Source organism: Carassius carassius, chromosome 17 (genome assembly GCF_963082965.1).
Source record: "Carassius carassius chromosome 17, fCarCar2.1, whole genome shotgun sequence".
In the NCBI taxonomy this organism is placed as follows: Eukaryota; Metazoa; Chordata; class Actinopteri; order Cypriniformes; family Cyprinidae; genus Carassius; species Carassius carassius.
The window spans coordinates 33,996,413-34,011,241 of record NC_081771.1 but is presented as its reverse complement, the minus strand read 5'-3'; the positions used below and the strand labels follow the sequence as shown (position 1 = coordinate 34,011,241).

General features: G+C 44.2%; 1 protein-coding gene across 1 annotated transcript; it reads left to right on the top strand.

Annotated features, from left to right (window-relative positions):
• Positions 1–5,605: 5,605 nt before the first annotated feature.
• LOC132160654 (ferredoxin-2, mitochondrial-like) lies at positions 5,606–10,148 on the top strand. Its single transcript, XM_059570285.1, has 5 exons — positions 5,606–5,816; positions 8,265–8,313; positions 8,651–8,757; positions 8,828–8,915; positions 9,155–10,148. Exons 1-5 carry the CDS (start codon positions 5,657–5,659, stop codon positions 9,309–9,311), a joined length of 561 nt encoding a protein of 186 aa, XP_059426268.1. The 5' UTR covers positions 5,606–5,656; the 3' UTR covers positions 9,312–10,148.
• Positions 10,149–14,829: the final 4,681 nt, after the last annotated feature.

Sequence of the window (14,829 nt, the reverse complement as noted above, 5' to 3'; positions counted from 1 at the left end):
AAAAAAAAAAAAGAAAAGTTGACTTAACTTAAAACTACAAGGTAATTTGCTGCACAGCTTTTTTGAGTTTACTCAACTTTTAAACGATTTAGTTCACTTAACTCAATTCACTGAGTAAGGTCACATGTCTCCCACCTTAAGATCTTTTGTTCAGCTAATTGAGTTTTATAGTTAAAAAAAAACTTTTAATGTTATTTTCACTTGACTTAATAAAGTACGTTCAGTTGACTAAAAATGTGTTTTTAAACAGCATCACAAGGTTAGAAAAACTGCTTGATATTTTGGTCCAGGTATTATTTTAAACCAGCAGAAACACATTGGTAACTTTAGCCATACTCATTCTTAAAAAAAGTAATTAAATGAGTAGGCAGAAAAAAAACATTCAAAGTGCTATTTCATTCAACAGGTCCTAAATACTTTAAATGTTCTATGTTTAACATTTTAAATTGTTAACACAAAACATGTAACAAAACGAGCAATATAAGTGCAAGTTAAAGGAGTACGCTGACTTTTGGGGCTTCACCGTATCCACCACAGTTAGGGTGAGCCTCCTTTGTCTGTTCGGTGTTGGCGCGCTTCATTGCACATGCGCCAATTTCATGGTCATTACAGTGCACATGCTCCAACCTCCAACCCAACTTGTATGCTTGTTAAGTTGAATTTACAAATTTAATTTACAATCAATTCTAGGTTGGTCCAACAAATGTTGAACCAACATCTTTTCACTAGTTATGCCAACATTTTAGCATTTAATTGTCCAGTTAACTGAAATATAATCATTAGTCTAACTTTTTGTGAGTTGGATTTTTTACAGTGTACAAGTGTGACTGCATCATATAATAATTATTAATTATTAATAATATTAATAATGTTCATCGTCTGGTTGACTACATCTTGTATTAATTTCTCTACTAATCCTGTCATACGTGCACAAACTGTTACAGTGTCTGGGTTGTGTTCCCTGGGTTTCCACTAGGTGTCCTCCTTTCCCACGGTGTCTGTCACCTTATCACTTCCTGTTCCCAAGATGGCCGCCAGCCCAGCACCAATGCCCAAATTGGCCACCGGTTCAGCGCCACAGCCCAAGATGGCCGTCAGCCTAGCGCCACAGCACAAGATGGCCACCGGTCCAGCGCCACAGCACAAGATGGCCGCCAGCCCAGCACCAATGCCCGAATTGGCCACCGGTTCAGCGCCACAGCCCAAGATGGCCGTCAGCCTAGCGCCACAGCACAAGATGGCCACCGGTCCAGCGCCACAGCACAAGATGGCCGCCAGCCCAGCGCCAATGCCCAAATTGGCCACCGGTTCAGCGCCACAGCCCAAGATGGCCGTCAGCCTAGCGCCACAGCAAAAGATGGCCGTCAGTCCAGCGCCACAGCACAAGATGGCCGTCAATCCAGCGCCACAGCACAAGATGGCCGCTAGCCCAGCGCCAATGCCCAAATTGGCCACCGGTCCAGCGCCACAGTACAAGATGGCCACCAGCCCAGCACCACAGTACAAGAGGGCCGCCTGTCCAGAGTCATGGCCCAAGATGGCTGCTTGCCCAGCGCCGCTGCACAGGATGAGAGTCTCAGTTGACCCTTCGGAGTCGAGTCAGGTTCCAGTTGACCCTCCGGAGTCTAGTCAGGTTACAGTTGACCCTCCGGAGTCGAGTCAGGTGCCAGTTGACCCTCCGGAGTCGAGTAAGGTGGCAGTGAACTCTCCAGAGTCGAGTAAGGTGGCAGTGAACTCTCCAGAGTCGAGTCAGGTGCCAGTGAACTCTCCAGAGTCGAGTCAGGTGCCAGTGAACTCTCCAGAGTCAGGGCTAGTCACCGCTGATCCTCCAGAGTCAGGTCTAGTCACCGCTGATCCTCCAGAGTCAGGGCTAGTCACCGCTGATCCTCCAGAGTCAGGGCTAGTCACCGCTGATCCTCCAGAGTCAGGGCTAGTCACCGCTGATCCTCCAGAGTCAGGGCTAGTCACCGCTGATCCTCCAGAGTCAGGGCTGGTCACCGCTGATCCTCCAGAGTCAGGGCTGGTCACCGCTGATCCTCCAGAGTCAGGGCTGGTCACCGCTGATCCTCCAGAGTCAGGGCTAGTCACCGCTGATCCTCCAGAGTCAGGGCTAGTCACCGCTGATCCTCCAGAGTCAGGGCTAGTCACCGCTGATCCTCCAGAGTCAGGGCTAGTCACCGCTGATCCTCCAGAGTCAGGGCTAGTCACCGCTGATCCTCCAGAGTCAGGGCTAGTCACCGCTGATCCTCCAGAGTCAGGGCTAGTCACCGCTGATCCTCCAGAGTCAGGGCTGGTCACCGCTGATCCTCCAGAGTCAGGGCTAGTCACCGCTGATCCTCCAGAGTCAGGGCTAGTCACCGCTGATCCTCCAGAGTCAGGGCTAGTCACCGCTGATCCTCCAGAGTCAGGGCTAGTCACCGCTGATCCTCCAGAGTCAGGGCTGGTCACCGCTGATCCTCCAGAGTCAGGGCTGGTCACCGCTGATCCTCCAGAATCAGGGCTGGTCACCGCTGATCCTCCAGAGTCAGGGCTGTTTACCGCTGATCCTCCAGAGTCAGGGCTGGTCACCGCTGATCCTCCAGAGTCAGGGCTGGTCACCGCTGATCCTCCAGAGTCAGGGCTGGTCACCGCTGATCCTCCAGAGTCAGGGCTGGTCACCGCTGATCCTCCAGAGACTAGGCTGGTCACCGGTGATCTTCAAGGACTGAGTCAAGTCACCGGTGATCTTCAAGGACTGAGTCAAGTCACCATTGATCTTCATGAGCAAATACAAGTCACCAATGATCTTCATGAGCAGTGTCAAGCCAGCACCAATCTTCTGGAATCCAGTAAGGACACCAGGGGATTACCAGAGTTTCGTTGTCCCGTTGGTCCAGCCGCACGGAGGTCTGCTCCGCCTTGGGGGGCTCTGGTCCTGACCACATGGCTGTGGTGGTCTTCTGCTCCGCCCTGGGGGCCTTCCGCCCTGACCACACGGTTGTGGGGGTCTTCCGCTCCGTCCTGGAGGACTCTGACTTTGTCCACAAGGACGTGGTGGTCTTCGGCTCCGCCCTGGGGGGCTTCCGTCCTGACCACACGGTTGTGGTGGTCTTCTGCTCCGCCCTGGGGGCCTTCCGCCCTGACCACACGGTTGTGGGGGTCTTCCGCTCCGTCCTGGAGGACTCTGACTTTGTCCACAAGGACGTGGTGGTTTTCTGCTCCGCCCTGGGGGACTTCCGCCCTGACCACACTGTTGTGGTGGTTTTCTGCTCCGCCCTGGGGGGCTCTCGCCCTGACTACACGGTTGTGGTGGTCTTCTGCCCTGCCCTGGAGGACTCTGGTTTTGACCACAAGGACGTGATGGTCTTCCGCTCCGCCCTGGAGGACTCTGGCGTTGACCACAAGGATGTCGTGGTCTTCTGCCCCGCCCTGGGGGGCTTCATGTTGTTGTTTTTGCTTTTTGTTTTTGTGTTCACTCCTGTCCCTGTTCCTTTCTGTTAGTCTGGCCCTCCGTCCCTCCCCCTGAACCTCCACCTGTCCGCCTCCCTCTTGGTCTCTGTTTTGTGTCTGTCGTGGAGCGTCTGGGAGCCGCTCCGTAGAGGGGGGGTACTGTCACAGTGTCTGGGTTGTGTTCCCTGGGTTTCCACTAGGTGTCCTCCTTTCCCACGGTGTCTGTCACCTTATCACTTCCTGTTCCCTTATTTGGTCACCTTCCTCTTTGTTGAGTAATTGATTGTTCCCCACCTGTCTCCTGTTCCCTCATTATCCTTCTGTGTATTTATACCCGGTCTGTCTGAGTCTGTGTTACGGAGTCCTTGTTTAATGTCTTAAGATTATTCATGTCCGTCAAATCAGTCTTGCCCTTGCCTTGTCTTCTTGTCTTGTTTTCATGTTTGGATTATGTTTGGTTTTGACCCCTGCCTGGACTGTTTACCCCTTTGGATAACCCTTTAATAAATGACTTACCTGCAATTGGTTCTCTCTCCGTGTTTCCAGTAACACCGATCGTGACACAAACTGACAGTCACCACTTAAAAGTTAAATATTGTAGAAACATAATTTTCTGTAAAGTTGCTTTGTAAGGATTTGTATTGTAAAAAGCTCTATACAAATAAACTTGAATTGAATTGAATTGAATTTTTGTCTTCATCAAAAATGAAAGGCAGTGGTGCAAGAAGAGGAATAGGGAGGAACATCTTTGGCCAGAGAGCTCTTTTGAATGTCTTGGGTCAATGTGGTGCTAACATCACAATATATGCTGTAATCACACAGAACAGGGTCCTCATGCCAAAATAGCTCCTTACTACACTGACCTCATACTGTTTTTAGACAAACTAAACAATGGACAGACTAGGTGTCTGGTCTCATTATTCCAGTGGCAGTGGAAGGTTTATGACCTCTGACCCCATGTTATACCCCTCATTCAAGCAATGGAGGAGGCCTGTGACCTGATAGATGCAGAGTCTGTGTAAAGATGGATTCTCCATTTGAGAAGATTCTTCTCTCGCTGTATTTCAAGGGAGGACCTTGACTGTGATATGGATGAAGTGCCATACAGCTATACGAAGAGATGATGCTAAGGTGTTGTTTACTCATCTCCACAAAAGATTATCTACTACTGTATATTGTATTTCGAATACGTTCTGATTTTCAGCGTAAAATGCAGCCTAATTTCAATGAGTGAGAAGTTACAATGAGTTACAATGTGGTGAGAAATAAATATTTTCATAAATGTGCAGTACTTGTCTCATGTGTTGTGTTTGATCAATATATTCATGTACTTTAACAATATCTAAAAAAATTAATAACTAATAATAAAAAAATCTGCATCAAAAATAGAAATGTTAAAAGTGTTTAAGATTGTGTCCAGCAGTGTCTAAGTGTGTCAATCTGAATCTAACTGTATGAACCATGCGTGTGCCATATGATATCAAAACTGGGTTTTGTTCAATTATTGTAAAGTTTTGAATGAAGTGCTGTGTTTAGCAAAAGATCTGAGATGTTCTGATACTTGTGTGTGTGGATGTGTTAACTGTGTGTGGTGTTTTGACTGAATGAGCCTTGTTTTTAAAAATGTGTCTAAAGAATCATAAACAAACTGTAATACATGAATTCCATGAATTAATCTGCAAACGTATTCAAAGTTGATTTATTATTCATTTAGTAGACACTTTTATCCAGAGCCTTATAAATTAGAAACAACATCATTAGCAATTTGTAATAAAGGAGTTATAGTACATTTGTAAAATACAAATTATAGATTACTACATTGCTAGAGGAGAAAAGATTGAGAGTGAGAACTATTTTCTTTAAAAATGCATTTATATTTACTGCTCCGTTTACTACCAAAATTACTGCAAGATTTTCTGAATCTTATTTTATGCACATTAAATATTTCATGATCAGTAGGCGATAATCATAAAAGAAATACTTTTTAATTATTAATTAATTATTTCTGTTATTTTCTATTTTAAATGATCTGAATAAATCATGACACAGTGTGGTTACAAGTGTATAGGATTTCATTTTCCTTTATGATACATTACACTGTTAGGAAACAATAACCATTGTGATGTAACAATATAACATCGAGATTTCGAATCTGTGAGACTTCTGTGTGTCGTCATCGCGCTCGGCTGCTATTGGCCAGCACCGGTCACGTGATCAAAACAGTGTCATGGCGGCGTCCGCGGCGGTCCGGTCGGCCGTGAGTTTGACGCAGCGGTTTGTCCGAGTTTCACCGGACTGCAGCATCTGTCCGCTCTACCGACTCAACGCGTGTACGGGAGCCACCGACGGGTTTACCGCTCCGAATCGACGCCTGCGGACCAGCATCGGTGCGTCCTTCACACACACACACACACACACACTCTCTGAAGGGTTACAGCGGTCCAGTAACAGTGTGTATCGCAAGCCGTTTTAGCATTTAAAACCTTTTTTTGACTATCCATAAATATAATTTCGGATAGTCACAATTGTAACTCGGATAGTCATAATTATAATTCGACTAGTCACAATGATAATTAGAGATATCTGCAATTATAATTGCACTAGTAAGAAATCGGATTAGAGATATCTTCAAATACTTTATGACTAGTCAAAACTCCATTTAAGATATCTTTAATTACTTTATAGATATCTTCAATAGATGCGTCATACATCCACATGGTAATTAGAGATATCTCTAATTAAGTTTCGACTAGTAACAATTATAGTTTGAGATATCTGGATTGCAATTCCTCCTAGTCTGTTGTGTGACATCAGAATAAATGTACTCAGCTCCTCCCTGCCTACTCTACGAACTGCTAACAACATAATAAAAGTCTGCTTTTGTTGTCATGGAGAGAAAAGCTACTGGATGAAGTGCTTCATGGATTATTGAATATATCTGGATGCAGCCTTGTGTGGTAAAAGTTCTCCAGCGTTTTAATTGAATCATGTTGAAAAATAGACCAAATGCAGTGTAATGTTCAATAAAGGCAGAAAATCACAAACTGCTCGTCTGAATTTATCTATTATATATTTAGACAATGAAACACAATGGTTTTTATTTATTTTTTTAAAGAAAGGTAGGCTTAATTTGCAGATTTTCTTATCGTTCACTCTGACTTTTTTTATCAGGATTGTGAAATATAGACGATAAGAGATATAAATTGTATAACTGTGAGATAAAAAGTTGCTTTTTTCTTTATTTCTTTATTAATTAATTAATTAATTTCTTTATTTAGTGGTGGAAACGAGCTTCCATAAATAGCCCACAAGGTGGGAGTATTGTATTGTTTTATAGCAAGAGATCCATGATGACGATACTCTGCTGTCTTCAGTGATGTATTCTTTTAGGCAGCGGCTATTTGCACTAGGTGTAAAGAACTATAGATTATATTTACACTGTTAAAATAGCAAGGTTTTCTGCTATTTATACTACTTATTTCAAATAGTTGCAATTATGTGCATCTCAGTATTGTAGTACATTATAAAACAGTACGCAATAATAGCGTAGTGAGTGTAAATGATCATTTTAATTAAACATTTTTAATGGATGCCACCTTACTGGGACAAAAAAAGCCCTCCCTACACCTACCCTAACCAATATTTATTTTCAACTTTTTAATTATTTCCTTAATTTTTATTGAAAATAAATGCCTTTCCAATATGATACGAGATTTTGAAAAAGTAAAAAAAACGGACGCGAACACGGGTCGAATGTACCAAAGAGCACAGCTTTTAACCACTACACCACTACAGTTGACGTTAATCTAACATCATTTATCAGTCTTAACTGATATCATATGTCGGTGGACGACAGTGTAAGTAGTCTCTGACAACAAGTCAGGCTTGCACTTAATATAAATAGATACTGATTCTTTTAACATTATATCAAATGTTGCAACGGCTGACATGAGGCTTATGCATGTGTTCATTTGTAAATAAAGGCTAACAAAATGTAATCCACAGCACACACGTCTCAACATTACGATATAAAACAGGACAAAAGCCTATTTAAGTCCTCTCTCTATAGCCTACCACTTTTACACATGCTCCAGCTACATTTTTATTTCCATACTTTTTAATTACTTCTGTATAAAACAGTTTAAAATCACCCTAAGACGCAGGACTTTTATTATACAACTCTTTGACAAAATTGCAGATGACAACAGTTTCCAAGCTAGGATTGGTTAAATAAAATGTTAAAGGTTGGGCTCAGCAAAGGTGTGTTTGCATGCACATTGTAGATATCTATAAACGTATTTTGACTAGTCAAATTGTTAATTCCAGATATCTACATTGCCTAGTAACAAAGCTAAATGCTGATTGGGATATCCATAATTAAATTGAAGATATCTTTAAATGAGTTTTGACTAGTCAAAATTCCAATTAAAGATATCTGCAACTGTAATTTGACTAGTCATAAATGAATTGCAGATATCTACAAATGTATTTTGGATATCTTTAAAAATTTGGAATTAAAGATATCTTAAATTGTATTTTGACTAGGCAAATCATATTTAAAGATATCTTGAATTGGAATTACGACTAGTCAAAACTCAATTGAAGATATCTGAAAATATATTTCAATGGAAGTCAATGGAAGGTTATGACTAGTCGTAATCACATTGTAGATATCTTAATTCCAATTACGACGAGTCATAATTGCAATATAGATATCTGGAATTACAATTGTGACTATCCGAAATTATATTTATGGATAGTCAAAAAAAGGTTTTAAATGTTAAAACGGCTTGCCATACAGTGTGTGTATCTCTGACCGTGTGTTTGTGTGTCAGGTGTGTGTCAGACTGAAGACAGCAGCTCACTGGAGGAGCACGAGCGAGTGTGAGTTTATCAGCACCAGAAGAGGAACAAAACCTGATAACGTACCTCTTACTAACTAACTAACTAACCCCTAACTAACTAACCCACACCTGCGAACAGTGACACGAAGGGTTGATTTATATTTCCATTTACCGGGGCATTTTTTACCTTTATAATGGCAACTTTTCTAACTTTCTAAAATGTATGCGCCCCCCTTGATTTAATGGTAGAATTTATTTATTAATGCAATTAGAATAATAAACATTATAAAACTAACACCAATCTAATGAAATCAGACTAAATGATGTTAACACAGAAACTATCTCTTTAAGAATCGCTGAATCTCTGTTTGCTCCAGTGTGAATGTGGTGTTCATCGACCGCTCCGGTCAGAGGACTCGTGTCCAGGCGAGGGTCGGCGAGAACGCTCTTCAGCTGGCACACAGGCACGGGGTTGATCTGGAGGGTGAGTTCAGACGTCTCTTCATCTCTGTGTGTCTGAGGCTGGTCTTCATCAGCTGCTCTCTGTTCTTCAGGCGCCTGTGAAGCGTCTCTGGCCTGCTCCACCTGTCACGTGTACGTCAGCAGCGAACACTACGAGAAGCTTCCCGAGCCTGAGGAACGGTATGCAGAGCTCTGTCCTTCACGAGTGTGTGTGTGTGTGTGTGTGTGTGTCTCAGAGAAGACGTCTGTCTCACCAGTCAGCACTCACACTGCAGTACACACTACAAAGGATTCAAACCTGTTGTGTAAACATGAATAAATCATTTACAAAGCGTACTTGAGTTGTTCTCAGTGGATCTAAGCAGATCTCACAGGTGACCTGTTCTGAGGACTCTTCATCATCTCTGGTGTCTCTGCAGGGAGGACGATATGCTGGACATGGCCCCGATGCTGCAGGAGAACTCTCGTCTGGGCTGCCAGATCGTCCTGACGCCGGAGCTGGACGGCATGGAGCTGACCCTGCCCAAGGTCACCAGGAACTTCTACGTGGACGGCCACGTGCCCAAACCTCACTGAGCAGCGAATGAACAGAGGGTTTGTGATCGATCGCAAAGCATTGTGGGATACCTGCGCTAGACAAGCTTCTGGCCGATCGAACATCTCTGAGCTTCTGATCCGGTGAACTCTTGAGCTCCGGCTGAATTCGGTGCACAGGTATTTCCATACGGAGGACTCCGGCGTATATCCTTCATATAACCACAGCGTTAGAGATAGTGTACTGAAACATCACAATCCATCACCCGTTCCTCTCTCTCTTCTTCTGTGTGAATAAAATGAAACTTCTTTTAGACCCGTTAAGATTCTCCACATCAGTGCTCATCGTCTCACATAACTGCAATGCAGATGTTGTTATTCATTCATAGTTTTGTATTTCCCATTATCCTCCATGACTTGCTGTACTTCAGCAGAATATTACTGTAGTACAAGATCTTATTGATTAAAGAGTGTGAATGATGCATGAACGGCCTTCGTTTGTGTTGATGTTGTGGTGAAGAGTCAGCTGGACTTGATCTCCATCTTTAATGAGATTCACAGAAAACAGAAACATTCCACAGTACAAATAATTCCAGGCTTTTAGAAATGTGACCTTGTTCAGACTCTGTGTGTGTGTCTCTGGAGGAAAACACACACAGAGAGAGTAACGCTGCACATCTGCTCGGATGACTGCTGGAGATCCTCTGGAGACGGATGTGTTTTACAGTAAAGACTGCACTTCACCTCATTACTAAGAACCACACACACATTTCTCCTTTCTCTGCTCGAGTCATTGTCATCAGAAACCACAGATCTGTTTGTTCAGTAAGAAAAAAGTGATGCTTGATTCTGACGTGTGAAATAAACAGTGATGCGTCATAATCCGTGTGTTTGGAGTTCATCATTCACTCATTACAATAAATGAATCCAAGATCCACTCATTTATTTTTCTTAAGTGAAATCACTGAGAGAATCTAACCCCGCGAATATGCATACTGTCCACCCTATCTGCCCTAAATAATACTGAAAATTACTAATATCACAGAGTGTAAGATGAGTGGCTGGTATGCTCATCGGGACGCAGGACGCGTGTCTCAGGTGAGATCCGGGACACCTGCTCGTCATCACGTCACGTGACAGGCGGAGGATCGCGAGCGCGCGGATCTGCTGCAGAGTCTCAGCGGTGAGTTTACTCTCATCCCTCAGAGTCACACAAACACACTCTTCCTCAGAGTCACACAAACACACTCTTCCTCAGTCACACAAACACACACTCTTCCTCAGTCACACAAACACACACTCTTCCTCAGAGTCACACAAACACACACTCTTCCTCAGAGTCACACAAACACACTCTTCCTCAAAGTCACACAAACACACACACTTCCTCAGAGTCACACAAACACACACTCTTCCTCAGAGTCACACAAACACACACTCTTCCTCAGAGTCACACAAACACACACACTTCCTCAGAGTCACACAAACACACACTCTTCCTCAGAGTCACACAAACACACACTTCCTCAGAGTCACACAAACACACACTCTTCCTCAGAGTCACACAAACACACTCTTCCTCAGTCACACAAACACACACTCTTCCTCAGAGTCACACAAACACACACTCTTCCTCAGAGTCACACAAACACACACTCTTCCTCAGAGTCACACAAACACACACTTCCTCAGAGTCACACAAACACACACTCTTCCTCAGAGTCACACAAACACACACTTCCTCAGTCACACAAACACACACTCTTCCTCAGTCACACAAACACACACTCTTCCTCAGTCACACAAACACACACTCTTCCTCAGAATCACACAAACACACTCTTCCTCAGAGTCACACAAACACACACTTCCTCAGTCACACAAACACACACTCTTCCTCAGAGTCACACAAACACACACTCTTCCTCAGAGTCACACAAACACACACACTTCCTCAGAGTCACACAAACACACACTCTTCCTCAGAGTCACACAAACACACACTCTTCCTCAGAGTCACACAAACACACACTCTTCCTCACACAAACACACACTTCCTCAGAGTCACACAAACACACACTCTTCCTCAGAGTCACACAAACACACACTCTTCCTCAGAGTCACACAAACACACTCTTCCTCAGAGTCACACAAACACACTCTTCCTCAGTCACACAAACACACACTCTTCCTCAGTCACACAAACACACACTCTTCCTCAGAGTCACACAAACACACACTCTTCCTCAGAGTCACACAAACACACTCTTCCTCAAAGTCACACAAACACACACACTTCCTCAGAGTCACACAAACACACACTCTTCCTCAGAGTCACACAAACACACACTCTTCCTCAGAGTCACACAAACACACACACTTCCTCAGAGTCACACAAACACACACTCTTCCTCAGAGTCACACAAACACACACTTCCTCAGAGTCACACAAACACACACTCTTCCTCAGAGTCACACAAACACACTCTTCCTCAGTCACACAAACACACACTCTTCCTCAGAGTCACACAAACACACACTCTTCCTCAGAGTCACACAAACACACACTCTTCCTCAGAGTCACACAAACACACACTTCCTCAGAGTCACACAAACACACACTCTTCCTCAGAGTCACACAAACACACACTTCCTCAGTCACACAAACACACACTCTTCCTCAGTCACACAAACACACACTCTTCCTCAGTCACACAAACACACACTCTTCCTCAGAATCACACAAACACACTCTTCCTCAGAGTCACACAAACACACACTTCCTCAGTCACACAAACACACACTCTTCCTCAGAGTCACACAAACACACACTCTTCCTCAGAGTCACACAAACACACACACTTCCTCAGAGTCACACAAACACACACTCTTCCTCAGAGTCACACAAACACACACTCTTCCTCAGAGTCACACAAACACACACTCTTCCTCACACAAACACACACTTCCTCAGAGTCACACAAACACACACTCTTCCTCAGAGTCACACAAACACACACTCTTCCTCAGAGTCACACAAACACACACTCTTCCTCAGTCACACAAACACACACTCTTCCTCAGAGTCACACAAACACACACTCTTCCTCAGTCACACAAACACACACTCTTCCTCAGAGTCACACAAACACACACTCTTCCTCAGTCACACAAACACACACTCTTCCTCAGAGTCACACAAACACACACTCTTCCTCAGAGTCACACAAACGCACACTCTTCCTCAGTCACACAAACACACACTCTTCCTCAGTCACACAAACACACACTCTTCCTCAGAGTCACACAAACACACACTCTTCCTCAGAGTCACACAAACACACACTCTTCCTCAGAGTCACACAAACACACACTCTTCCTCAGTCACACAAACACACACTCTTCCTCAGTCACACAAACACACACTCTTCCTCAGAGTCACACAAACACACACTCTTCCTCAGTCACACAAACACACACTCTTCCTCAGAGTCACACAAACACACACTCTTCCTCAGTCACACAAACACACACTCTTCCTCAGTCACACAAACACACACTCTTCCTCAGAGTCACACAAACACACACTCTTCCTCACACAAACACACACTTCCTCAGAGTCACACAAACACACACTTCCTCAGTCACACAAACACACACTCTTCCTCAGAGTCACACAAACACACACTCTTCCTCAGAGTCACACAAACACACACTCTTCCTCAGTCACACAAACACACACTCTTCCTCAGAGTCACACAAACACACACTCTTCCTCAGAGTCACACAAACACACACTCTTCCTCAGTCACACAAACACACACTCTTCCTCAGAGTCACACAAACACACACTCTTCCTCAGTCACACAAACACACACTCTTCCTCAGTCACACAAACACACACTCTTCCTCAGTCACACAAACACACACTCTTCCTCAGTCACACAAACACACACTCTTCCTCAGAGTCACACAAACACACACTTCCTCAGAGTCACACAAACACACACTTCCTCAGAGTCACACAAACACACACTCTTCCTCAGAGTCACACAAACACACACTCTTCCTCAGAGTCACACAAACACACACTCTTCCTCAGAGTCACACAAACACACACTCTTCCTCAGAGTCACACAAACACACACTCTTCCTCAGTCACACAAACACACACTCTTCCTCAGTCACACAAACACACACTCTTCCTCAGTCACACAAACACACACTCTTCCTCAGTCACACAAACACACACTCTTCCTCAGAGTCACACAAACACACACTCTTCCTCAGAGTCACACAAACACACACTCTTCCTCACACAAACACACACTTCCTCAGTCACACAAACACACACTTCCTCAGAGTCACACAAACACACACTCTTCCTCAGAGTCACACAAACACACACTCTTCCTCAGTCACACAAACACACACTCTTCCTCAGTCACACAAACACACACTCTTCCTCAGAGTCACACAAACACACACTCTTCCTCAGAGTCACACAAACACACACTCTTCCTCAGTCACACAAACACACACTCTTCCTCAGTCACACAAACACACACTCTTCCTCAGAGTCACACAAACACACACTCTTCCTCAGTCACACAAACACACACTCTTCCTCAGTCACACAAACACACACTCTTCCTCAGTCACACAAACACACACTCTTCCTCAGAGTCACACAAACACACTCTTCCTCAGAGTCACACAAACACACACTTCCTCAGAGTCACACAAACACACACTCTTCCTCAGAGTCACACAAACACACACTCTTCCTCAGTCACACAAACACACACTCTTCCTCAGAGTCACACAAACACACACTCTTCCTCAGAGTCACACAAACACACACTCTTCCTCACACAAACACACACTTCCTCAGAGTCACACAAACACACACTTCCTCAGTCACACAAACACACACTCTTCCTCAGAGTCACACAAACACACACTCTTCCTCAGAGTCACACAAACACACACTCTTCCTCAGAGTCACACAAACACACACTCTTCCTCAGAGTCACACAAACACACACTCTTCCTCAGAGTCACACAAACACACACTCTTCCTCACACAAACACACACTTCCTCAGAGTCACACAAACACACACTTCCTCAGTCACACAAACACACACTCTTCCTCAGAGTCACACAAACACACACTCTTCCTCAGAGTCACACAAACACACACTCTTCCTCAGAGTCACACAAACACACACTCTTCCTCAGAGTCACACAAACACACACTCTTCCTCAGTCACACAAACACACACTCTTCCTCAGAGTCACACAAACACACACTCTTCCTCAGTCACACAAACACACACTCTTCCTCAGTCACACAAACACACACTCTTCCTCAGTCACACAAACACACACTCTTCCTCAGAGTCACACAAACACACACTTCCTCAGAGTCACACAAACACACACTTCCTCAGAGTCACACAAACACACACTCTTCCTCAGAGTCACACAAACACACACTCTTCCTCAGAGTCACACAAACACACACTCTTCCTCAGAGTCACACAAACACACACTCTT